General features: G+C 41.5%; 1 protein-coding gene across 1 annotated transcript in view; it reads left to right on the top strand.

Moving 5' to 3' along the window:
- The window catches only part of mical3a (microtubule associated monooxygenase, calponin and LIM domain containing 3a), a 188,851-nt gene that overhangs the window by 149,827 nt on the left and 13,251 nt on the right, over positions 1 to 25,773 (top strand). Inside the window, 9 exon segments of the mRNA XM_034177077.1 lie at positions 3,472 to 3,546; positions 8,440 to 8,553; positions 8,643 to 8,722; positions 8,804 to 10,874; positions 10,955 to 11,049; positions 15,430 to 15,480; positions 17,599 to 17,706; positions 22,271 to 22,364; positions 23,587 to 23,598. Of these exon segments, the coding sequence (XP_034032968.1) occupies positions 3,472 to 3,546; positions 8,440 to 8,553; positions 8,643 to 8,722; positions 8,804 to 10,874; positions 10,955 to 11,049; positions 15,430 to 15,480; positions 17,599 to 17,706; positions 22,271 to 22,364; positions 23,587 to 23,598 (2,700 nt within the window).

Genomic DNA, 25,773 nt, shown 5'->3' with positions numbered 1-25,773 from the left:
GACCTTTGATCCGCATTAAAAACTGACATCATTGTGTAAAGGATCTTACCGCGTGGGCTCAGGAACACTTCAGAAAACCATTGTCAGTTAACACCGTTCGTCGCTACATTTACAAGTGCAAGTTAAAACTCTACCATGGAAAGTGAAAGTCAAACATCAACAACATCCAGAAATGCTGCCGTCTTCCCTGGGCCAGAGCTTCTTTGAAATGGACAGATGCAAAGTGGAAAAGTGTGCTGTGGTCTGATGAGTCCATATTTCAAATTGTTTTTGGAAATCATGGACGTCGTGTCCTCTGGACAAAAGCGGAAAAAGACCATCCAGATTGTTACCAGCGCAAAGTTCAAAAGCCAGCATCTGTAATGGTATGGGGGTGTGTTAGTGCCCATGGCATGGGCAACGTACACATCTGTGATGGCATCATCAATGCTGAAAGGTACATCCAGGTTTTGGAGCAACACATGCTGCCATCCAATCAGTGTCTTTTTCAGGGACGTCCCTGCTTATTTCAGGAAGACAGTGCCAAGCCACATTCTGCATGTGTTACAACAGCGTGGCTTCGTAGTGAAAGAGTGCGGGTACTAGACTGGCCTGCCTGCAGTCCACCCATTGAAAATGTGTGGCGCATTATGAAGCGCAAAATACAACAACGGAGACCCCAGACTGTTAAACAACTGAAGTCGAACATCAAGCAAGAATGGGAAAGAATTCCACCTACAAAGCTTCAACAATTAGTGTCCTCAGTTCCCAAACGCTTATTGAGTGTTGTTAGAAGGAAAGGTGATGTAACACAGTGGTAAACATACCACTGTCCCAGCTTTTTTGAAGCGTGTTGCAGGCATCCATTTCAAAATGAACAAATATTTGCACAAAAACAATAAAGTTTATCAATTTGAACATTAAATATCTTGTCTTTGTGGTGTATTGAATATAGGTTGAAGAGGATTTTCAAATCATTGTATTCTGTTTTTATTTACATTTTACACTATGTCCCAACTTCATTGGAATTGGGGTTGTAATAATAGCGTTAATCTTAATTAGAAAAAGCTTTCAGAGAATTCAAACAGCTGTGCAAATGGAACCCATGACAAGATAACCATGCAACATAAAGGCATGTTAAAATTTTAGACAATTTAAAACTGCAAAACTATAATTGAGAACATCAGATTGTACGAGGTCTCTTAGATAATAAACCGACCCTTTTATTATTTTTTTTTTAACTATATGGATTTGAATGACATGCGATTACACCAATCATGCTTGAACCCTCATGCGCATGCGTGAGTTTTTTCACGCGTGTCGGTGACGTCATTTCCCTGTGGGCAGGCCTTGAGTGAGATGTGGTCCCGCCCTCTCGGCTGAATTCCTTTGTTTCACATGCTGCTCGAGACGGCGCGCGTTGCTTTATCAAAATTTTTTCTGGACCTGTGAGGAATATCCGAGTGGACACTATTCGAGAAATTAAGCTGGTTTTCTGTGAAAAGTTTAACGGCTGATGAGAGATTATGGGGTGTTTCTGTCGGTGTAAGGACTTCCCACGGAGCGGGACGTCCCGCAGCGCTTCCAGGCGCTGTCGTCGGCCTGTTTCGAGCTGAAAACATCCTAATTTAAGGCTTAATTCACCCAGGACATTGTGAGAGAACAGAGAAGATTCAGAAGAGGCCGGCATGAGGAATTTATGCGGACATTCCACTGTTTAAGGACATTTTTTTTAATGAAAGACGTACGCGCAAATTCGCGAGTCGTTTCCGTGACGACTCGGCAAATCTGTGTGCGCCGCGACAGGAAAAACACCTCCGTGTTGAAAACCATTTGTAGAATTCAGGCGGCTTTTAATGGCTTTCAACAAGTGAGTAACTGAGAAATTGTTTAACAGCTTGGGCATGTTCCAACTTGCCCGTTAAGATTTCCAACGGAGGTGTTTTTCCTGCCGCGACCCCCCGCGGTCGGGTCCAGCCCGACATGCGACTCTGCCCGCACGTTCTTTCATTACAAAATGACCGTTAACAATGGAATGTCCGAATAAACTCCTCATGCCGACTTCTTCTGAAAGTTCTCTGTTCTCTGACGACTTACTGCGTCAACAGAGCCTGAAATGTGGAAGTTTTCAACTTGAAACGGCGAGACGCTGCCGCCTCGAAGCGCAGATCGCCGTCAGGCGCCGTGGACCGTCCTTAAAGCGACGCTACCAGACCAAAATCTCTCATCAGCCGTTAAAATTTTTACCGAAAACCAGCTGAATTTATTGAATGGTGTCCACTCAGTTGTGCCTTACAGTTTTGAAAAATTTTTTATCAAACAAAGCAACAGTCTCTGAGCCATTCCTAAACAATGAAAAAAATCGACGAGCGGGTGGACGACTCCTCACTCAAAGACTGCCCACAGGCGAATGACGTAATCGACAGGCGTGAAAAAACTCTCGCATGCCCACGAGGGTTCAAGCATGTCTGATGTAATCACACGTGATTCAAATCCATATGGTTTTTGAAAAAAATAATAAGGTCGGATACTTTTCTAATAGACCTCGTAAACACATAAATCACAACCCTCAGGTTGTATCCAGAATTTGTATGTGAGAATGTCTTTTTTTTTTTTTAAGGAATTTCTTTGTTTAACTGTCTTGTGTATTTGCAGTAATCATCAGTTAAATTTGGTTACTTATTTGATTGACTAAATGAGGGCAATTACTTTTCCTCACACAGGGCCAGTTGGTGTTTTAATATTTGACCTTTTGTTGAATGAAATTATTTAATAACTTTATTTTGTATTTACTCAGGTTGTTTGTCTTTTACATGAACTTTACAGATGTTGAAGTATAAAATGCAAAATAGAGGAAATTGGGAAAGAGGCAAAAACCTGTTGATGTACATTTCACAACTTCATTGTGGTTTTGCTTTTTGTCATGTTTGTTTTATTTAAAATGCATGATTTATTACTAATTATCATTTTTTACTTTTGCTTATTTAACACTTGTTGCTTCTTTTGTCTTCACTGCTGTTATTAATATCTGTGTTAATGCATAATTCAAATATTATTAACAGGCAAGTCCAAAAATAGAAAATTGCATGTACCTGTGCACAACCTTTGAGAAATTAGTATAATTTTACTTGTACTGATAACTAATATACGCTTTTCTCACCAGAATAGTTTCCTTCAATGCTTCCTAAGAAGGAAAAGTGATTCTGCGTTTGAAGTCTTGTCATATTTCAGCCTTAAATTTCTTTGTCACGTTTCACCCTTCAGGCTGGCTTTAGTAGGTTTTTGTTCTTTCTTTTTTATTTTCAGTAAGCGATCTTTGCACTCGGGTGCTTTTTTAAAATTTTACTCAGCAACCCAAAGTCTCAGTTCATCTCAGAGTTCTGCTAAAGTTATAGGTTGAATAGAAACAATGAAAAATGTTTTCTTTTATTCACTAAAGGTTGTGAATTGTGTGCAGTTGAGTCATTTCATGACATTTCCTTGTCACCTTAGAGCCATGTGAGGATGATGACCTGGAAGCAGAAGCAGACAGTCCGGACATGGAGCCTGGTACAGAGATGGACCAAGGTAACAAATCATATTACAAGAAAACTATCGAGAAAAGTGAATATTTTCTCCAGGAATAGTACAGATACGGGTTTGTGAGTCATATGCACCACAGATTAAATTTCATGTTTCTTTGTGAAAAATAAGTCATACTGTGTGAAATAACTAATGCCTGGTTCACATTGTAAAATAATTATGCAGATTTCTGACCCGAGCTTCACCTTCTGACAATCTTAAGGAAGCCCCAACTATCTTGGTGGCTCTAAAGATAATATTATCAGATATTTTAATTTGACCTTTATTTAAACAGGTTAGTCCCATTGAGATCGAGCTCTCTTTTGCAAGGGAGACCTGGGCAAATATAATGTTTCCAATTCACATAAGCTGCATGTCTTTAAATGTGCGAGGAAACCCACGCAAACACAGGGACATGCAAACTCCACACAGAAAGGGCACTGGTGGGAATTGATCCCATGACGTTGTTAGGCAACAGTGCTAACCACTAATCCACCATGCTGCCAAAATTCCTGCTGTGTGTGGTCTGTTAAGAGTGCTCTAGTTTACTCGGAAGGATCCCGGGACAGCACAGACCTCAAATGGTGAACATTCAACACGTTGGGTTGTCTTGGCCTGCTATCCCAGCGTGTGGGGTGTGCCCAGTGCGTAAACAAGCATGCAGCCTGTTGAATGTGATTTGTAGCCAGTCAGAAAGTGAGGGGACGGAAGCACGTAGGGGAATAGAAAATTCAGTGGCGGTTTGTAGTACGGGTCATTCGAGCTGCCGCCCGTGCGCCATTTTTGGCGGGCTGACACCGTGGCCACGAGCACTGAAGAAAAAAAAATCTCTACTGCAAAATGGTTTTCTTGTCATTGTGTGTGGAATTGGCAAATTGGCGCGCCCTGCAGGCAGCTGCAGGCACCCTGCTTGCTGTCAGAGTTCACAGAAGTAGTGAGAAGGTGAAAGAAATGGGGAGGGGCGTGCGGTGGACAAAGGCGGGGGTGCTTCGTAAACTAAATGAAAATTCAGTAAGGTATATCTTATATGTTATATTCCAATTCTAAGGTGGAACTGTGCTAGTATATAAAGGTATATCTAAAAAGGAAGAGTAAAATAGGAGAGTAGAAAAGAGTAGATTAGAGCCACTTAGGTGCCTGGTCTTGAGAACCAGGGATGGTCAGTCAGTTACAGTCAGACTTTCTTCCAAATAACGCACATCTCATTCATAATATTATAAATACAGGTCTATAATTTCTGCATGTTTTTATAGAGAGGATTTGGCTGCGCCCAGCTGGGGATGCAGCCGAATCCTCTCTGTGTGCGGCAGAACGTGCTCTCCTCCCGTGCGGTCTGTACACCATCCAGCAAAAACGAGGCAGGCAGCCTTTGAAAGCAGACAGACAAGGTGTAAGAACGGGTTTGAATGTCACCGGAGAGGACAAACTGCCCATTTGTGGAAAAAGGTTTGCAGAAAGGAGAGTCTGCCTATTTGTAAAGACGGCTTAGAACTTATGCTGTGTTCACATTACTAGCTGAAGGGACTGAATCTGACCCTTTTTTGTGTGTCTGCAAGACTGTGTTTATACAAAAATTTTCCAGCAACTGGCAACTCTTTTTAATGTCTTGTACACTGACAAACTAACAATAATAATGTTTAACATGAGGTTTATCTTCATAATTAACTGGTTTATTTGAGGGAGAAAAAGAATCACATTTGATTTCACTGGCATGGGAACGCTAGTAACACTTCAGTTTAGATTTTCTCTTGACCTGCAAATGAAGAGCAAAAATTAGGCAGAAAAAAGGAAAATACTACATTATCAAATTTCTGTCAAACCTAAAACTTTAGCAAATTAGTTAATGCTAAGTAGTTACACATTTAGCCTAATATTTACAACCATCAAGCTAAATATTTAGCTAAATGTTGAGATGAATATGCATCTTAATAAAAGAGCTAATTGTTCCTCCCTGAAAAACAGATTTAAATAAAGCATCTAATGACAGACATTTAACATGTTAGGTTGTGTTTATTCAAATTTGCAATTCATGGATGTTTTGAGCCATTTTGTAGCCTGCAGTATTTTGATATCAATTTCAATTGAAAGGGTACTTGTAAAATATTAATAATAAAATAATAATTTTAAAAAATGTCTGTTTGTGCAAAATTTTGTGGTGGGGGGAGGGGGGCGTTTGGAGGGGGTCTTGCCCGGGGAGTAGTTCAGTATAGAACCACCACTGCCAAAATTGATTACTCCAAAGTCACGTTTGATCTCGAGAGATTTTGTGAGATTTCTCGTCTTACCTAGGAATGTTTGAATGAAATCTGTTTGTGTGTGGTGTGTTTGTCTTTACCATGTGACTGCACACCATATGCTGTACAACAAAAACTGCTATATCTAATTTTTTTATTTTTTTATCACCATGTGTGGCATCTCTCTGGTATTGAAAACCTACCGACAATTTTAAAATCTTGGTGTGTAACATAGGCGTAACATAGGGGAATTGTGGCTTAACTTAATAAATTAAGTCTTCAGCAAGGTGGCTAATTTGAAGAAGATAAAAAAAAATCATAGATCTATCAGTGCTGGTCGTCCAGTGTGTGGTGTGCAGCCACACAGTAAAAACAACACACCACACACAAACAGATTTCACACACAAACCTTCCCAGGACAGACAGGAAATTTTGCAAACTCTCTCGACATTAAACATGACTTCAGAGTATACAAACGGAGATAGTTTGGACTATTTACAACGGGGCAAAAAAGAAAGAAAAAGAAAAGGCGTTCTTTAAAGGGGTGGAGACAGCGTGACCACCCCACATCAGACTTTCTGATAAGCCATAACAGCCGTTTTGATTTTAGATTTGGCCCCATGCATCCATCACCTCGCTTTTTGATTGGCTGCACATCACATTCAGCAGGCTGTGTGCTCGTTTGTGGTCGGGGACACCACACACACACACACACACACACACACACACACACACACACACACACACACACACACACACACACACACACACACACACACACACACACACACACACACACACACAGTGACATCGGGCCAAGACAATCCAACATGTTGAATATCCCTGATTTGCGATCGAAGCGCCCCTGACGTCCTTCCGAGCAGATCACACATGGCAGGAATATTTGATAAGATTATCTTTAGCGTCATTACGATTGTCAGGGCGTCCTTAAGATTGGTGGAAGGGGAAGATCGGGTCCGATATCAGCCTAATTATTTTGCCGTGTGAACCAGGCATAACTTGGCCTTGTCTCTTAATTGAAAGCAATTCTACTCTATTTTGACTCAGTCTCTGATGAGAATAAGTATATAAGTAGGACACATTAATTAAAAATTATAATAATAAAACAAATACATTAATTTACGTTGTGTTGCCTGGTGCTATGTTTTGATTGTTACATGGTGTTCAGTGTCTCACAAAGGAAAAGATTCACTGTAGTTGTGCTGAAAGCTACATCATGCCTTTAAATACGAGGTCTGTTAGAAAAGTATCGGACCTTTTAATTTTTTTCAAAAACCATATGGATTTGAATCACGTGTGATTGCATCAGCCAAGCTTGAACCTTCGTGCGCATGCGTGAGTTTTTTTCATGCCTGTCGGTTACGTCAGTCGCCTGTGAGCAGGCTTTGAGTGAGCACTGGTCCACCCCTCTTGTCGTTAAGGAAATGGCGGAATAATTTGGAGCTTTGCTGCATCAATTCTTTCCTGAATCTGTGAGAGACCTCCAGGTGGACACCATTCGGAAAATTCAGATGCCTTTCAGGGAGGATTTTATGGGGACTACACAGATTAAGGAGTGCTCCAGGAATCCCGCACGTCGCGGCGGAGCCGCATGGTGCAAAGCAACGCCGTGATGAAGCCTCACAGGACATGTTGGGGCATGTCCAGCTCATGCTCAGTTTCTCGGATATTCACACGACTGAAAAGCAACCGGAAGCCGTCTGAAATCCACATGAAAGCCGTCCTGAGAGACCAACACGGAGGTGGTTTTGTCCCGCGCCATGAACGGCACTGTGGCGCATTCATCCGCTTCTTTTTCCATGAAAAAAACTCCTGTAACAGTGGAGTGTGCCAAAAAAGTGCTGATGTCCACGCCTTCTGCCTTTTTGTGAAAGTCAGACGATGTCCCGGATCAACAAAGCCTTCACGTTGGAAATGATCTGGTTGTTTCAGCAGGGTGTCAGCCTGTCGATCGGCGCTCGGAGCGCGCCACGCTCTCAGACGCTGTGGGCGGTCTTTAAACCGGCTGGAGCACTCCTTAATCTGTGTAATCCCCATAAAATCGTCCCTGAAAGCCATATTAATTTTACGAATGGTGTCCACCTGGAGGTCTCTCACAGTTTCAGGAAAAAATTGATGCAGCAAAGCTCCAAATCATTCCGCCATTTCCTTAACGACGAGAGGGGTGGACCAGTGCTCACTCAAAGCCTGCTCACAGGCAAATGACGCAACCGACAGGCGTGAAAAAACTCACGCATGCGCACAAAGGTTCAAACTTGGCTGATGCAATCACACGTGATTCAAATCCATATGGTTTTTGAAAAAAATAAAAAGGTCTGATACTTTTCTAACAGATCTCGTATATTACACTTTGTGAATATAAAATCTTAGATCATCGCAGTTATTAACATACTACTTCTAGTCCAATTAAATTCTTCTTGAAAACCGACTTGTGTTTTTTAGGTCTTAGTTTTACCTCCTCCAAAGATTTGGTCTTTACTTGGTTTTGAACACTCCTAAATCCCAAAGTGTTGGTGTTGACTCACATTCAACCCTTTAAGGTCTTGGTCTTCACTTGGACTCGATAGGTGGTCTTGTATCTATGCATGTCAAAAGGGAGAGAAAGATATGCTCTGTAACAGTTGTCATTATGTTTAAATTCTAGATGACATCCCTTCAGATGCAGAAGCTGAGGCTCGTTTGCACCAGGCAGAAAATGCTGAAGTACTTCCAGAAGAAGATAAAAAGTCAGAAAGTTTGGAAATGACATCAAGTGTTGGTATGTTTTAAAACTTAGCAATCAATAACTTGGATGCATGACTTTGAAAGATAAATGGCAGTGTCAGTTTTGTTGGTTTATCTGTTCAGAACCATCCAGTATTAGCCCGGTACAGAAGGAAGATGATATTCTGATACTACTCAAACCATCCCCAGAGCCTGAGACACAGGTGAGATTATTCCACACTTTTTAAATTGAAAGTATGACCTGTTTTTGACAAAATCAGGCTGACTTAGTTCTTTGTTTCCAGATGAATCACGCCTTTCTTCCCTTAGTAAAGACCCCTGAAACTAACTTCTTCTCAGAACCATTCATTCCAGAGGAAGTGAAGCCTGAGGCAAGAACTCAGTCTCCACTTGTCAAGAGCCCACTTTGCTCTCTGCCCTCTCTGATCCCCGATCCTTCATCTGTGACTCCTTCAAGTCCTCCGGTTGCTGACGATACGGCTACTCCAACATTGCCCAGCTCACCTTCCAAATCACCAGTCATATCTGCAGTGAATCCAGCTGTTGAGTCAAATGTTGCTTCATCTATCAACTCCCCTGTTATTTCACCAGTGGGACTGCCAATTCGATCCCAGCCCATCCCACTACCTGAGACTCCTACACCCAAATCTCCTGTCTACCCTCACCATTCTATTTGCCCTCTCACAGGAAACCCCCTCTCCCCAATTTGTGCTCAGCCTCTGTTGTGCCACGAGCCCTCCTCACCGCTCACCTCTGATTCTCCCATCAGAACTCAGCCTGTCCCAGCAGTCACTTCTACTCCCATCCCCAAAGCAGACTCTGTCACACACGAGTCCTCAAAGTCGATAGATTCCTCAGTTGAAGAAACTCCATCTAAGACTACTGATCTCATTGAGGAATTTTGGTTAAAGAGTGCTGAGATCAGGAAGAGTTTGGGTTTGACACCTTTGGACCGCAGTAGTAAAATCCTAGAGAAGAGCATTAAGCCTCCAATACAAGAATCCTTGTCTGTCAAGTCACAGCCTGCAGATGTTTCTGAGCAGCAGAAGCCTACCTTTACTGGGAGATCTGTCATTCGAAGGATAAACATCACGCTTGAAGGTCAAGTCATTACTCCCATTGTGCTTGTAGAGCCCAAAAGGAATGACTCTGATAAGCGGGAACTCAGCAGCAGCTCTGGTCTAGGATTAAATGGTAGCACAGCCATTAGCCAGACAGCAAACACTGATGGCTATAACACATCTAACTCCACTATGCTCACCCCACCCTCTAGCCCACCGCCGCCGGTGCCTGCAAATCAGTCTCCAGCTATTCTCAGGCAGCAGAAACACCAGGTGTCCTGGAGCAACAGAACAGAAAAGCCCGCAGTTGAGCATGCCAAAGAGCCAGGACTTGTAAAAACCCAAACGCCTGTTCCTGCACAGCGGACCCAGCTCAACCCTGTGTCTGCCCCAAAACCTGCCCCCAGGAAAGTCACTTCACCCACCACGGACCTAGAACCTGTTCCAGTGGTCATAATGAGAGAGAAGAAGAAGCCTCGTCAGGAGGAGCTGAGGAAGTCTTTCGTGGAGACAGTTGAAGAGATTCCATTTGCTGATGACGTGGATGAGGCGTATGATGAGAGAACACCAGAAAGGAGCATCGATAGGTTCTATACTCCACCCACCAGCAAGGCCATCAGGAACAAACCTCCTCTACATCTGGCTCTAGCAATGGAAAATGGTAAACCAAATATCCCTGCCAGTCCCGCTTGTAAGCCCCAGAGGGTGACTCAGTTTTCCCAAGAGGCCAGAGAGATTGCTGAGGAGAGAATGAAGGCTAGAGAAAAGTCCATCAAGAGCCAGGCCCTAAAAAACGCCATGGCCAAGCAGCTAAACAGAATGAAAGAAGATGATATGGACAAGGGTGCCTCGTCTAAAGTGGTTTGGAATCTCACCCCGGATACAGGGGCAAAAAGTAAAAAGTCGGCAGGATCACCAAAGATGTCAGCTGTGAAAGCTCTGGAGTCAAAGAAGGCGGAGGCTTTACCGGATCCTTTCTTCAGTAGCAACAAGAGTCTTAACAGCTCTGTGGCTTCATCAGAAGGCTCTTCTGCAAGTAAGAGCAAGAAACGGAGTTCCCTTTTCTCACCACGTAAGAATAAGAAGGAGAAAAAAGCCAAGAATGAGAGCAGTAGGCTCTCTGGCACAGATGAGACACCACCCAAACACAAGTCACTGTGGAAGGCCGTCTTCTCAGGGTATAAGAAGGACAAAAAGAAGAAGGATAACAAATCATGTCCAAGCACGCCATCATCGAGCTCCACCACTCAGGATTCTGCCAAAAAAAGAACGTCACCTCTTGGAAAGACATCTGGTAAGACGAGCGATAATAGAGCTTAATGTTTTTGTTGATGTTACATCCAAAGCTAATTTGTTATTTATGTGCATGTGCAGATTTGAAATCACGTAGAAACTTGAGCTTCTCTGAGGACTCAGACCTGTCTTGTGATGATGTTCTGGAGAGATCCTCCCAGAAATTAAAGGCAGATGTAAGTAACAACAGACGGAAATACAGTGCACATACCGTATCGCTGTCAGTAAGTATTTTAATATTTATTGCCTTGTAAAGCTTGTCTACATGTTGTGATGGGATCAAGTTGGCAAACCCCAAAATTTGCGTTGATGTCTTCAAAAGCAGATGATGATAATCTATGTTATAGCATACCTGAAATCCCAATCAAACAAGTTGTGTCCATTTGTTTCCAGACCACAGTGAACAAAATTAGGTTTGTAGATGAAACTGTTTGAGGCTAAAAATGTCACAACAGCTGTTCCTGCTTTACTGTTTTTTTTATTTAAACTACACCTTCCATTTCTAGCCACATGTGGGCATCTTTGACCTAGTGCTGGGCTTGCAGGAAGAAGCATTAAAGGAGAAGAGACCCAAAAAGGACAAAAGGGGGGAAAAGTGGGTGAAAGAGAGGCATAAAGAGAGAGAACTGGAAAAAGAGGTTGATGGAGAGATGGAGAAAAAACATGAGGTATTGTGCAGCAGAGGAGCAAATGATTTTGAATTTGACAAACAAGACCGCCTAATTAATTAATTAACTATCTTAGTATAGTATTTTATAATAGTATTAGAAATATCTCTTCCCATTCTGAGACCCCAGAACAAGGAACAATTTGAAAACTAACTTTCACGATGTTTGTTACAGCTATGTGATGTCAAACAAAAGAAATGGAGGCTCATCTTTGTTGATCTGAATTTACATAATGCAGCTATTGGTGTAGCATTTAGCAGCATCTTAACCATAAGATTTATTCTCGTCTCACCAGCCCTCATTCTCTTAATCTGTTATTATTGAGCCAGCAGTGTCTCCTACTGAATAGATGTGATACTGGCTCTCTATTTATTTATTTATGTTTATGTTTGTGTTTGAAATTCAAAATTATTGCCACCACTGCTGTTCATTTATGTGTGATTGTGATGGATAGGATCAGCGGTGCTCAAACACTGGGTCCGACCCCCTTGTTTTTTCAGACTTATTGTAGGTTGCAAAATAAAGAAATGTAGGAAACGTTTGAAATGCATCAAAAATGAAGCTGTCTTGATAGTAACCAGTGACTAAAGCCGACAACTGGATGTCTGTAGTAGATCTCAACGGAGTATCCTTGGGTACTGCTGGAAGGACTTTATGTCAAATGAATGTTTACATTGGGAGACTGTGATGAGGAGTATCACATCCATTATGAGCGATCATCAACTATAGCATTTTGTCCATGTGGCATGCTAATCTGAGCATAATCCAGGATATAGGTGCCTCAATGTTGAGGACCCACGTAGCTGAGGAAGGCCAAGGGGATGCTCACTTTTGACCAGGCTGTGACAGATAAATGGTTACTTTTGTGGTTTGGGTGGTTCCCATCCAGGACTCAAGGTGGTTCTGTTGTATGCTGGATATAGCAACATGGAGCATTAGTGCGTACCCTCAGACCTGACCTGACTTTAACAAAATAACTCTGTTCTCTGATGCAAGCAAAGCCTGCTGGAATTGGTGTACAAGAACTTTTCCAGTGATTAAAATGTAAAATACTTGATATACTGCATTTGTTTATTTCTTCAGTAATGTTCAGCAAAGGTGTTGGTAAGATTCAATAAAACATGTTAGAGGCAGTGGTTGTAGGGACTGAATTTCAAAAGGGGGATATGGCAGAAGGAGTTTGTGAACCGCTGGTTTAGATAGCTGGTTAGAGAGTAGAGTTAAGTCAAAGTGTGTTGGAAGTAAAATGAAAAATTCCCCCTGAATATGGAATTCTGACTGGGAAACTTCGGTATGATTTCTGAATGCTAAATAAAAATAAAGCAGCACATTTTTACATTCATTTATATTTTTGTTTGTATATGCTGTACATTGATGTAGATAAAGATTTATGGATAATTTGTTAAAATTACTGTTTAATCTGACAAATGTCCAGTTGTTATAGACTGGGGGAATAAAATGTAACGTCTAATTTAGCTGGAGGCGAACAAGCAAAACGCAAACTACAGCAAACAAAATTATTGTTTCATGTTTGCAAAAGTCAGCATTTTAATCAGTAAATTAGGTGTTCGTGTGAAGCAATGAAATTGGACAACATGGTGGTGCAAACTGTTACTTTTGTATTAATCAAGCAAGTTTATCACTGTTCATTGAGGCATCCATGTTTAACCCCTTAACGCCCATCGTCGCATATATGCTACAATCTCTGACTCAAATATGCAACTTACCAAATTGACCTGTATGCCCGTTGTCGCAAATTTGCAACATACCATCATTATTATTATAACATTATAACATAAAGTCATTACCAGAATACCCAATATTACTATCTAGTTTTTGTGCAAAAGTGAAATTAATAATCTCAACATTATTTACCATCTACTTAAAGGCAAAAACACACACAAAACATTTTTTTATATACAGCTATATACACTCAACAAAAATATAAATGCAACACTTTTGGTTTTGCTCCCATTTTGTATGAGATGAACTCAAACATCTAAAACTTTTTCCACATTCACAATATCACCATTTCCCTCAAATATTGTTCACAAACCAGTCTAAATCTGTGATAGTGAGCACTTCTCCTTTGCTGAGATAATCCATCCCACCTCACAGGTGTGCTATACCAAGATGCTGATTAGACACCATGATTAGTGCACAGGTGTGCCTTAGACTGCCCACAATAAAAGGCCACTCTGAAAGGTGCAGTTTTATCACACAGCACAATGCCACAGATGTCGCAAGATTTGAGGGAGCGTGCAGTTGGCATGCTGACAGCAGGAATGTCAACCAGAGCTGTTGCTCGTGTATTGAATGTTCATGTCTCTACCATAAGCCATCTCCAAAGGCGTTTCAGAGAATTTGGCAGTACATCCAACCAGCCTCACAACCGCAGACCACATGTAACCACACCAGCCCAGGACCTCCACATCCAGCATGTTCACCTCCAAGATCGTCTGAGACCAGCCACTCGGACAGCTGCTGGAACAATCGGTTTGCATAACCAAAGAATTTCTGCACAAACTGTCAGAAACCGTCTCAGGGAAGCTCATCTGCATGCTCATCATCCTCATCGGTGTCTCGACCTGACTCCAGTTTGTCGTCGTAACCGACTTGAGTGGGCAAATGCTCACATTTGCTGGCATTTGGCACGTTGGAGAGGTGTTCTCGTCACGGATGATGCGAAGGAGATGTGTTGCACTGCATGAGGCAAATGGTGGTCACACCAGATACTGACTGGTATCCCCCCCCAATAAAACAAAACTGCACCTTTCAGAGTGGCCTTTTATTGTGGGCAGTCTAAGGCACACCTGTGCACTAATCATGGTGTCTAATCAGCATCTTGGTATGGCACACCTGTGAGGTGGGATGGATTATCCCAGCAAAGGAGAAGTGCTCACTATCACAGATTTTGACTGGTTTGTGAACAATATTTGAGGGAAGTGGTGATATTGTGTATGTGGAAAAAGTTTTAGATCTTTGAGTTCATCTCATGCAAAACCAAAAGTGTTGCATTTATATTTTTGTTGAGTATAAATTCGGGCGTTAAGGGGTTAATTTACCTTGCATGCTGAAGATCACATAATGTTGTACGAATGCTTTTATTAAGTAGACCGTGCATATTTTTGATTGAATGACTGATCCTTATTCATTGTGAATGTACTTCTCAAGTCATACTTCTCTATTCATCAGTATACTTTAATTTTAGACAGCAAACACTATGCTAACATGCTGTCATACTTGCCCAGCTGTGTGTGGTTTCACTTAACTAGTCACTGCTAAATGGCTGTTGTGATATTTAATTTTCCCAGTGTTTAGGCCAGAGGTCACCAAACCTGCTCCTGAAGATCACCTGCCCTGCATGTTTTCCATGTGGGCCTGTTGCAACCACAGCTGATTGGTCAAATCTGGTATCTTCTTGTTCTTGATTGGTTGAGCACGGAATTAGTTAATTAGCAGTGGGTGGAGCAGGGAGAAATGGAACACATGCAGGGTGGGTGACCTCCAGGAGCAGGGTTGGTGACCCCTGGTTTATAGACACTAGTATTTCAAACTGAGACACGTTACTATGGTTACCACCTTGTGTTTAGATTGATGTCTAGTCTGTCCCCCTTATGTTGTGATCCATAATTTGCATTTTTGTGATTTGTTTGACTAATTTCCAATTAACGTAGATTAATTAAATGTCACTGCACTCTGCCAAGTTTTTTTATTTATTTTTGGCTAGTGTGTTTTATTAACACTGCCTGTCTTGATTGTAGCAGCAGTTCAGCTAAATTGTTGGCGTTTGGATTTTGACAAGTTTAACATATTCATTAACCCGTTTATTTATATCATTTGTGTCACGTTTGTTTCCTCTTTTTTTTTCTTTCTTTTTTCCCCAAGTCTGTTTATGTTCCTCACGCACTGGCATTCAAGAGATCATACGCCACAAAGGTAGTATCACATACATTCCGTTAAACACTCCCCACTCCTCTGCGCATGTACCAGGTTACTACCTCAAACTCCTGATGCACATCTGGCTTCAAACTAACCGTCCTCTGGATGCATGTGACAGTCGGCGCACAGTGCCCACTCACTGCTGGGTATCCATGACTTTCTTACAGTTTCTGGTCACCATGATGTATCTGAAACTCTTAATGTAAGGGTCTGTTCCTCTCTGACAGTAACCTATTTGTTTCCCTAACGTGGCTATCGGACCAGTCTGGAATTCTCACTCACTTTTCCCTCAGTACTACTCTCTTTCTCCTGATTTATTCCAGCTTTTTTGTGTCCTCATAACACATTTTTGTGGAAAAAGGAACCTTATCCATTTGCCTACTGTTTTTTGGTCTTGTTTTGGATTTATTTTTTTTTTTTTTTTAAGAATTATGCAGTGAGAATTGTTGATATGACAACTGCTGGTAATTTGGCGGTATTACCATAACTCTATAAATATTTGGACATTTTACAGTTTTTGGTATTACATCTGTTTTTTTTCCCTCAGCATATTGGGGTTAAAACCACATAATATAAAATTAATTTAAGATTACTAAGGTGATCGCTTGATTGTTGACATTAACAGCTATGTCTACCTGTTGTAGGGTGTTTTTGATTTGGCCAACTGTTTCTTCACTATAAAAATAGTTCTGGTATCCACTGCATTTCACAAATTACAATCTTCTGACCCTTTTGTTGTTAATGAGCGTTACATTTTTTTTTGTTGCATTTGTTTTGCTTGTTTTAAGAGTGAACCAAACATTTGATGATGCTACACTGTTTTTGCTGTCTGTGATGGGGCTGTTTTGTTTTTTTCAGCCTAACGATGGAAATAATAGCTCCTTATACTTAGTGTTTACAGTTGGAAGAATAGGCTCCAAATGTGATAGTCATCTCTAGACCTTTTATCATCTTTCATGAAGGCCTATATCAAACGGAATGCACTGCAAAGGTAATGCATAATATAGTTTTGATTACAACTGATTGATATGCTTTTTATACACACATACATATATATATATAGTCTGTCTAGCCATAAAAGAAAAGCAAGTAGTTGAGCTGGATAGTAGTTGGGCTCCCAGTATGTAGACCTGGCTTTTATTCTTGGTTATGCTATCTGCTACCTTTGGGTGTCCTTGGACAAGAAAGTGCATTTGTATTGTCCCAGTCCACCCAGCTATAAATGGGTACAGGCCTGGGCTGGGGAAGTAACCTGCAATGAACTGGAATCACATTCATGGGAAGGTGTAGACTCTCATCCACTTTTCCTCAGGGCCTATATTGGATTTGCAGTACTTCTGCCCCTGTTGGTTTTCAAGCTGTTCTGGAAAACATGCTGTTTGGTCTAAATTTTTGACAACTTTGCTCAAAAATTAGTCATCTGGTAACACTTAAAGAATCTGATTTGTGAGGGGTTTTTTTTTGTTTGTTTGTTTTTTACCCCCACGACCAATTACAAATATCTCTCACTAATGGATCATCCAAATAACTGGAAGATTGGTCTTGGTCTGGTGCCACCTTGACCCAGATAAGCAACAGAAAATGAATGAATAATGGGATCATACACAACTCGCCTTGAAGCAACTGAGCAGCTAGTCCAATTACATTTGGATTATTTTATTCATTCACGTTCTGCAGTTTGGCCATCCCACACTTCCCTATCCTTGTTTGGATTATTTGTAAATCTAAATATTACTCAAATGCCTTCAGTGTTCACTTGATTTTGATATAAATATCCTCCAATTAAAGCTGAAAATCTGTTTACTTTAAGGTCAAAGTCCTTATTTGCGTTAAGGTCAAATATATAGTATATTTGATAAAGCCAAAATAAACTTGGTTGATGTCCAAATATTTATAGTTTTATATTACCACAGATTGTCTGCTATTGTGATTAAAAGATTGAGATTGTATGTGCAAGTAAATTTTACCCTGTACCTTCTAGACAGTCAAACTGTTAATCAGTTTTATTCCGCACTGCTTTTCATGTTTTTCTGAAAGGTCAGTGACTCCGAGACAAGAAGACAGTGGCTTCATGTAGTAGATTCTTCATTAATGCGCGTCTTTGTTTTTCCTTAGAAAACCTACACCGAGGAAGAGCTGAATGCTAAACTGACACGGAGGGTCCAGAAAGCTGCACGACGGCAGGCCAAGCAGGAGGAACTGAAGAGGCTGCACAGAGCCCAGGTAACAGACCACCCATGATTTTCCATTGTTAGCCAGTGAACAGTACCACACAGTCCAAAATGACACGGGGCTGCTGACCGCCTTATTACTTCAGGTATTTCATTACAAAAGATACATTACCACCGATTACATGCTAACAATTAGCATATTTGCAGGGGGGGGTCTTTTTTTTTTTTCAACTTTAGGTGTTTCTTGCTTGTTCTGGTTTTCTGTACTCTTATCTGTATCTTGTTCTGTTTAACACATCTAGGTGAAACTATTAAGAAAAGAGAGCTACCGGGTGCATGCAAGAGATAGAGGGCACCCTTACACTGAATCTTGGTGGGTGTGACTCATCTGGGAGATAAATGCAGTGTCCATCAGTAATATCACCAAAAAAAAAAAAAAAAAGAAGCATTTAAATACATAAGCTCTGTTCGGAACAACACACAAGACAACAATGGGGAAAAATGTGAGGTGAGCACATGCACACTAAGCATGCCTTAACTTTTAGGTAGGTGACAGCCAGGGCTGCTGTACAGTACATTTAGTTAAAACAGAATATTTAGTAAAACATGCAATATTTATCATTTTGACAGACCCGAACAAACACATTGGGGGTATCCATCCATCTTCTATACCCGAAAACTCTAGTTCAGGGTCACAGGGCGGGGGGCTGGAACCTATCCCAGCAATCATAGAGCGTGAGACAGTGTACACCCTGGACAGGAGATGGGGTACACCCTGGACAGGACACCCTATCACAGGGCCACATATAGACAGACCAACACAATCACGCCCACACGCAGAGCTAGGGTAAATGGACTGTATTTATATTGCGCTTTTCCATCTATATCAGAAGCTCAAACGCCTTACAGTAGTGCACTCTGGCGACAGTGGTAAGGAATAAACTCCCTCAATGTTTTTGCTAAAGCTTATAGTTAGGGCTGGATCAGGTGACCCTGAACCATCCCTTAGTTATGCTGCTATAGACGTAGACTGCTGGGGGGTTCCCATGATGCATTGTTTCTTTCTCTTTTTGCTCTGTATGCACCACTCTGCATTTAATCATTAGTGATCGATCTCTGCTCCCCTCCACAGCATGTCTTTTTCCTGGTTCTCTCCCTCAGCCCCAACCAGTCCCAGCAGAAGACTGCCCCTCCCTGAGCCTGGTTCTGCTGGAGGTTTCTTCCTGTTAAAAGGGAGTTTTTCCTTCCCACTGTAGCCACGTGCTTGCTCACAGGGGGTCGTTTTGACCGTTGGGGTTTTACATAATTATTGTATGGCCTTACCTTACAATATAAAGCGCCTTGGGGCAACTGTTTATTGTGATTTGGCGCTATATAAAAAAATTGATTGATTGATTGATTGATTGATTGATGATAGGACAAAACTTAAAGCATACCAGACTCATTGGGGTGACCATCTATTGTGGCCATTTTATTAAGATAAAAATAAAAAGCAATGCACAATATTGGCAGAACATGCAATGATAGACATTTTCATGTTCAGAGATTTCAAGGTCACTCTACGGTACAAGTCACAGCTACTGTCAGGTTTCCTCATTCGATTACAAAACAGAAGACTTGCACAAAATTGAAAAAGGAATAATGTCACTTGAAATGTTCAACAATTTGCCTTGAGGATCAGCAGAACAATCTGTCCAAAGTTTTTAAATTGTATATTATGTAATCTCATTAAAACACACACATCTGCACATGACAGTAGAATTTAATTAACACTAGAACGCCTAGAACTTTCTGCCACGGCTGCAAGGCCCTCCTCCCCCTCTCAAATTAGTGTTGTGGTGATCACCCTATTGACTGGTTCCTTTGAGTTGCAAATTAGATCAGTACCTGCTCCCTTGCCCCACTCAGATAGTTGAAAGAGGGAGACATGTAGGAAAACAGGTCTTGAGGACCAGGGTTGGGCATCCCTGGCCTAAATTAAAGGATAGACCAAACAAAGGACTTCAGTGAAAAAAACATTTATTTCACACATGAAAATAGTCAAGAGAAATCGCATTGATAAACAGTTTGTGAGCACAGTCAACAAATTGTGAGTTCCTATGCACAGTGTTCTGTTTTTTGTTTAGTTTCTTAGCAGTTTTTACACACGAATGGAGATCCTTTCCGACAGGTGTACTTGTGGCAAATGGCACATTTCTCTGTACTGCAATTTCTGTTGCAACTCTGACACACTTGGCATGTTGTTGTTTTCCCTTCAGAAACTCTTCTCATTTCACGTAGTGCCTCCTCTCTCTCTATTTCCAGTGCGCGTTCCTGCATGTGTCTATTTCTCAGTTCAGTTGCAAGCTTATGCTGGAACTTACGCCTCAACTCCTTTGATCCTGTACATGCCTTGTACAGTACATGTGCATTAGCAGCAGCCATGTCCAGAATGTTGTAGAAGACAACTATAGGCCATCTCCGTGTTCCTGTGCGCACTGTGTAAGCACACAGTTTTTGATCCAGCACATCAACACCAGTTTTCAAATGATTGCAGTCTATGATTACATTTGGTTTTGGCCGCAAATCTTCTTCAAGCTCCACTTTCTTATGCAGCGTGCTGAGAAGGCACACATTTTTCTTCTTTTTAGCTGCATAAACTGTTAGCAGGGCACTACCAGAAGTGAACACCTGTGTTGAAAACTCCTCACGTTCTCTGGTGTTTTTTACCTGCTCTGGAACTTCCCGTCAAATTTTGCTTATTGTGCCAAGCAGAGTTGTGTTGCATTGCATTGTTCGCCAGAGACAACAATGTGAAAACATTGTCCATAGTGACAATTCTGCCTCTGTCCAAAAAGGGTTCCATAAGCCTTGTCACAACATTGTCTGCAAGTTGCTCTCCTATGGCACGGCTGGGGTCTTTTCCTAAGTAAGGAATGGCATTGCACATGTACTTAGTGTCCAAGTCTGCTGCATTCCAAAACTTTATTCCAAACTTGTCTGGTTTAGATGCAGTGTATTGCAGAAAAGGACATCAGACCTTTGTTGGAAATAACTGTTCATCAACTGTTATGTGTTGCCCTGGGTTGTATGACAGCACACAGTTCTGAACAAAGCGCCACAAATGTCTGAAATGGCAGCAAATTTGTCCGTCTGCATGCATTCCAAACGGGTGTCCTTGATATCGAAGCGTAAATTGCGCATCAACTCTTCATATCGGTCTCGGGACATTGTGGACATGATTTCCGTAATGCCGAAGCATTTTGACCAGCAGTCACTCATGGCACCGGTTCTGCCAATTGCTCCTCTGAAGAATAAAACAGTGATGAATGCCATCAGCTCATCAGGGTTTGTTTTGCAGGCTTTGTGTACTGTGCAGTCTATGATGGTTCTCAGCATGCTGATGTCAAATAGACAAAGGAAGCTTTGCAACTGACTAGTCACTTTGCATCTTGCAATCTCCATCGGTCCTGCATTGCTGACTGATGTCTGGGTTGTCTGCGTTGGCTGAACGGTGCTGAAGTCCTCAATTTGTCGCTGAACCCAAACAGTTCCATCTCTTGCTGTCTCACAAGGTCCTGCCTAAAGATAACATGAGAAAAGATGAAACCTCTATTGCCCAAAAGGGAAGAATTGTTTTGCATTTAGGAGCATATATAAATAAAACCATAAACAGAAAGACGTGAACACAGACAATGCTACAATATAAAAGCAAAATGTAAATACCTTGGAGTTTTCACTTGTGTCCTTGCTTTTCTGGGCCTTCTCTTCTCTTTTCTGGGACTTCTGTTCAGTGCGCTTGTGCTTCTGGGATGAAGAAGACTTTTCTCCAGTGCACCTGCGTTTTTGGCACCGTGGTTTGTCTTCAGCATGCTGTTTGCCTTTTCTGAATTGGGAAGACTTTCCTTTCACAGATGAAGGCTTCCCTTCATCGTCCTCCTCTGTAACAATTATTAGTCTTTTAATCCACTTAGGTGCAAGTCTCATGTGAAGAGGCTGTTTCGGCTGTGAATCCGTTGGTGCTGACATGTCCTCATCAGAGGAGGAATCAGAGGGGATGCACTCTGATTCACCAACGAAGGAATCTTCATCACTACTCCCTGAGTCCACATCTGGGAGTGCTTGCAAAAGAGCTAAGGCTTCCAGAGGAGTGTATTTCTTGCTTGACTGTCTTGCTGCCATTGTGATGTCTGTCTTCTTGACTTGAAGATGTGTCTGCTTTTATAGTCAAAATGTCACACATACGCCCACATACATCAGGTAACCCTAACCCCACACAGCCTGTTTGTCTATGCAGATTGGGGACTGGATGCTGTATTAATATATGTTTGGGCTAGTGAATGGCTCATTATGAACCATTGTGCCACAATGATGGGCTCTTGGAGTAGAGGGGGGTACCTTTCCCTGCGCAAATTTGCACGGGCTCAGTTGTACTGTTGTATTTAATGTCGGTCATTGTTGCAGACATCAGGGTGGTTGACAGTTTTTCAGTTTCTTGGTTTTCCATCACTCCTGCTTCATTCTTTGTTCACTTCCAGTAGACACTGCCTATGAGTACTTACACTGATGGCATATAATAACTGGGTTTGTTTGTGCATTGCATGTGTAAGGTGACTGTAAGCTTCCTGACCTTTCAGATAATTCAGAGACAGTTGGAACAGGTGGAGGAAAAGCAACGGCAGCTGGAAGAAAGGGGCGTGGCCGTGGAGAAAGCCCTGCGTGGTGAAGCAGGTAACAAATGACCACTTCTCTCTTATTTATTTATTTTTAGTTTTGCAGTGTCCCGGCCAGTTGTTGTATTCATGTTAATGATATGCTGGGTCGATTTACAAATATGTCATGTTTTCCAATCACTTTTAAAATGTATGTTATTTTTATTTACTGCTCAAATGTGTGTGCGTCGGTCACAGGCCCATCACCCATAGGTACACACCCACAGTGACAAGATTGATGTCCGTACCTGCTCAGCAGTTAAACTTCTGTACAGTTTGAAATTTAACATTTCAGAAAAAAAGAAGTAATTACATTTGTCATGAACATGCAAGAACGGATGTTTTCATGATGAATTGAACTTGAGGTGCCCGATCCATCGTGTCTTGTCATAACCAGGTTGTAGCTTTTAGTAGGCGAACACACACATTTCCGGCACAGTGGCACCTCTCTCTTGTTGATTTTGTACTGTTGTTTGGGGGGAAATGCAAATTGAGAAATGTGTTAGAGTTCTGCAAACACAGAGTCGTCTTGTTTTTTATTTGCTATTTGCTGACACGTTGTAGACTGATTCATCTATTAAATAATTAATAATATAATCAGTATTAGAAATTATTATTAACAGCAGCTGTTAGAATGACATACAGTAATGTACTTTATAATTGTATTATGTCAGATAAACTGATTGTTCAAATTACCAGCTGCTAATTTGTGCTATAAAACATTTCATTATGGAGACACATAGATGTATGTGCTTACAGAATTATTATTATTCATTTTATATAATAAAGACATATTTATTTCTCCAAAGAAATACACTAAAGCTGTTGTTGATAAGAGGCTGTCACATGTAAACCGCTGTCATAATTAAGCAAACATTATTTGCTAGAGAGCAGCAAGACTAATTATTTAGGCCATCCTTATAAATGTGTAAAGCATGAATAGTGCTCTGGAGCATTAACACAACAAATATGATATGTGGGTTTCGTGTGAATCTTATGTACTGTGTTTTAGATTTAAGTGTGTTTTTCTTTAAAAAAAAAAAAGCACACACACGATGAAGGTAACAAAGCATCCTTTAATATTCAAATGTTTATACAAAACCATAAAGTAGGATTTTTAATCTCACTTGTTAAATTTGGCCACTTTCCCACACACCAAATAACTACTTTTGCCATCTGCTGCCTTTCCAATTCAGTGTTTGCGCCTGTTTTAACCTGTTGACTACTCTACTCTCTTAAAGGATTCTATAAAGGTACTTATACATTACCCAAACAGCACAAAAGAAGATCAGGTATTAGATTTACTGTAGTTTCATTGTATTAATGAGTTGTTGCACTGTTACGTCGGTTCCATCTGTGGTGACATACTGCAACAACCTCCATCTTGAAGCATTTTGGTCTTTGTTTCTCCATAACGTCTGCCATTGTCAGTCCAAAGTGCATGAAACTAGGAGAATGTTTGTCCCCACATAGATTTGTGTGTGCTCATGCTGGATGTTTGTCTTCACGCCCTCTCAATGAGGAGAGTTTCTGTACTCAGTCAACATATTAATTTTGGGAATATTTACAAACATAAGGAACAATTTAGAATCCAAAATCTTTCACTCAAACTCGCAAATATTCTCCAAGTATTTGCAGAGGTTGAGTGACTTTATATTTTTCTCGATAGCTGTTATTATGGTTTGGTGAAATCCTTTGACTTTGTTCTCCCGGAAAGAATCTTCTATTTATTTGTCAACACCACCTCTTTGGTAGTCCACACAGTCCATCCGGGGCCACTGAAGCAACTGGATCCCTGCTGTCTAGAAACTTTTCTCCTGCTCTTTGCCAAAAAAAGAGTCCTCAGTAGTGGATAAAATGCTTTTTACATGATGGCATTGTCATATCTATATGTTTCTACAGGTTTGTAAATATGTATAAATCCGGTAGTCAGACAGATCAAGAGAGTGTGGTGGATGCTGAATGACTTAAGTCGTCAGCCAGGGCATCAGCTAGCGTAAGGTCGAGTGTTGTCATAATAAATTACGGTGTCTTTTGTTAACACGCCCAGGCGTTTCAACTTTTTTGCATTGCTGCTTCAGCGAGTTAGCATAACATTCCATGGTTATGGCCAGGACCTTTAGAAGGTAAACCCAATATTATTGCTTTCACGGAAGGAGGAAAGACTTTTGCCTTGTTTGTGATGAGAACAGATATGTCCAATGTATGGATAATTTCAACCCAATGCTCATCCGAAGTTACCAAATGTTCAGTGAAATAAACTTCAGAACAAAAAAGAGCATTAAATTTACAGTTGACATTACCCGTCTGGTGTGCTTCTCACTTAAGCCCCCATCACGCACAGCAAGAATGTGTCGGAAGCATGCCCGATACGACAAATATTGCCATAATCCGACGCACTCATGAGGAAAAGAGGCGTGGTCTGCAATGTCGGAGCACAGACAGACTGCTTCGTCCACACCTGTCAGATTGCATCCAGAGCATATGTAGATGACACAGACTGCTGTCAGATGGCCATAAAAGGCACTGCAGACTGCCCGATCTCCAAATGTCTGGATGGCAAACGCAGACCGGAGCGCCGTGTTCCTCACGTGCACGCGTGAGGCTGTAATTATTACTCAGCCGTGTGTGCGTGCATGCGCGTATGCATGCATAACGCTGCATGGGCCACTAAGTGCATCCGTGGGGCACCTGCCACTGGACAGCGTTGCTCCAGAGTTTGCTGGCATTGGGCCATGCAGTCCCTCAGACGGAACACCTTTCCAGGGAACTTTCTTTTTTCGTGTTTGCACACTTCAGGAGCACAACACAGCTCTGGACACCGCGATGGTGGGATTATCACATGGAATTAATTTATTTCTTTTGGGTGAGAGGATTCTAATCGCAGGCTGCTATTGGAGGTGAGATTCATGTTTATTAATGGTGTAACGGCCTGGTACAAGTTCCATGTCATATCTCCTACAGAGTGATAAGGTGATCATATATTACAAGGTGAGATCCGTCCAGCTCCGAGCCTGACGTGTGCAATGATGCGTTACTGCACAACACGGAGAGGAGCAGCTGCCCGTGTTATGATGGAGACAATAGTTCACATTATTTACTTCGCCCACGGGAAGGAATGGACAAATATCTGTACTGTATGGTCTGTTGTGGATATAACAGCCTGTTCAGATTTGTGGCGGTGTGCGCACATTGGCGCACGTAGCTTTTGGTTTGATAACCTCTGTTCACATTAACTGTGCATGATAATAATTCATAATTGTTGTGGTGAAGCATGCCACATACATTTTAACAGTTCCTTTGCGCTCTGGGGTTGGAGTGCGGTAGACATTATTATAGGTGCCGCGTGCAGGTCATACCGTGCCAGATCTATCTTGAGGTTGCCTTGTATGCGCTCAAATCATTTCGGATCCCGTTTTGCCGCCATC

Source organism: Thalassophryne amazonica, chromosome 8, assembly GCF_902500255.1.
Source record: "Thalassophryne amazonica chromosome 8, fThaAma1.1, whole genome shotgun sequence".
Lineage (NCBI taxonomy): Eukaryota > Metazoa > Chordata > Actinopteri > Batrachoidiformes > Batrachoididae > Thalassophryne > Thalassophryne amazonica.
The sequence above is the reverse complement of the archived record's forward strand: the minus strand, read 5'-3'. Positions and strand labels throughout refer to the sequence as shown.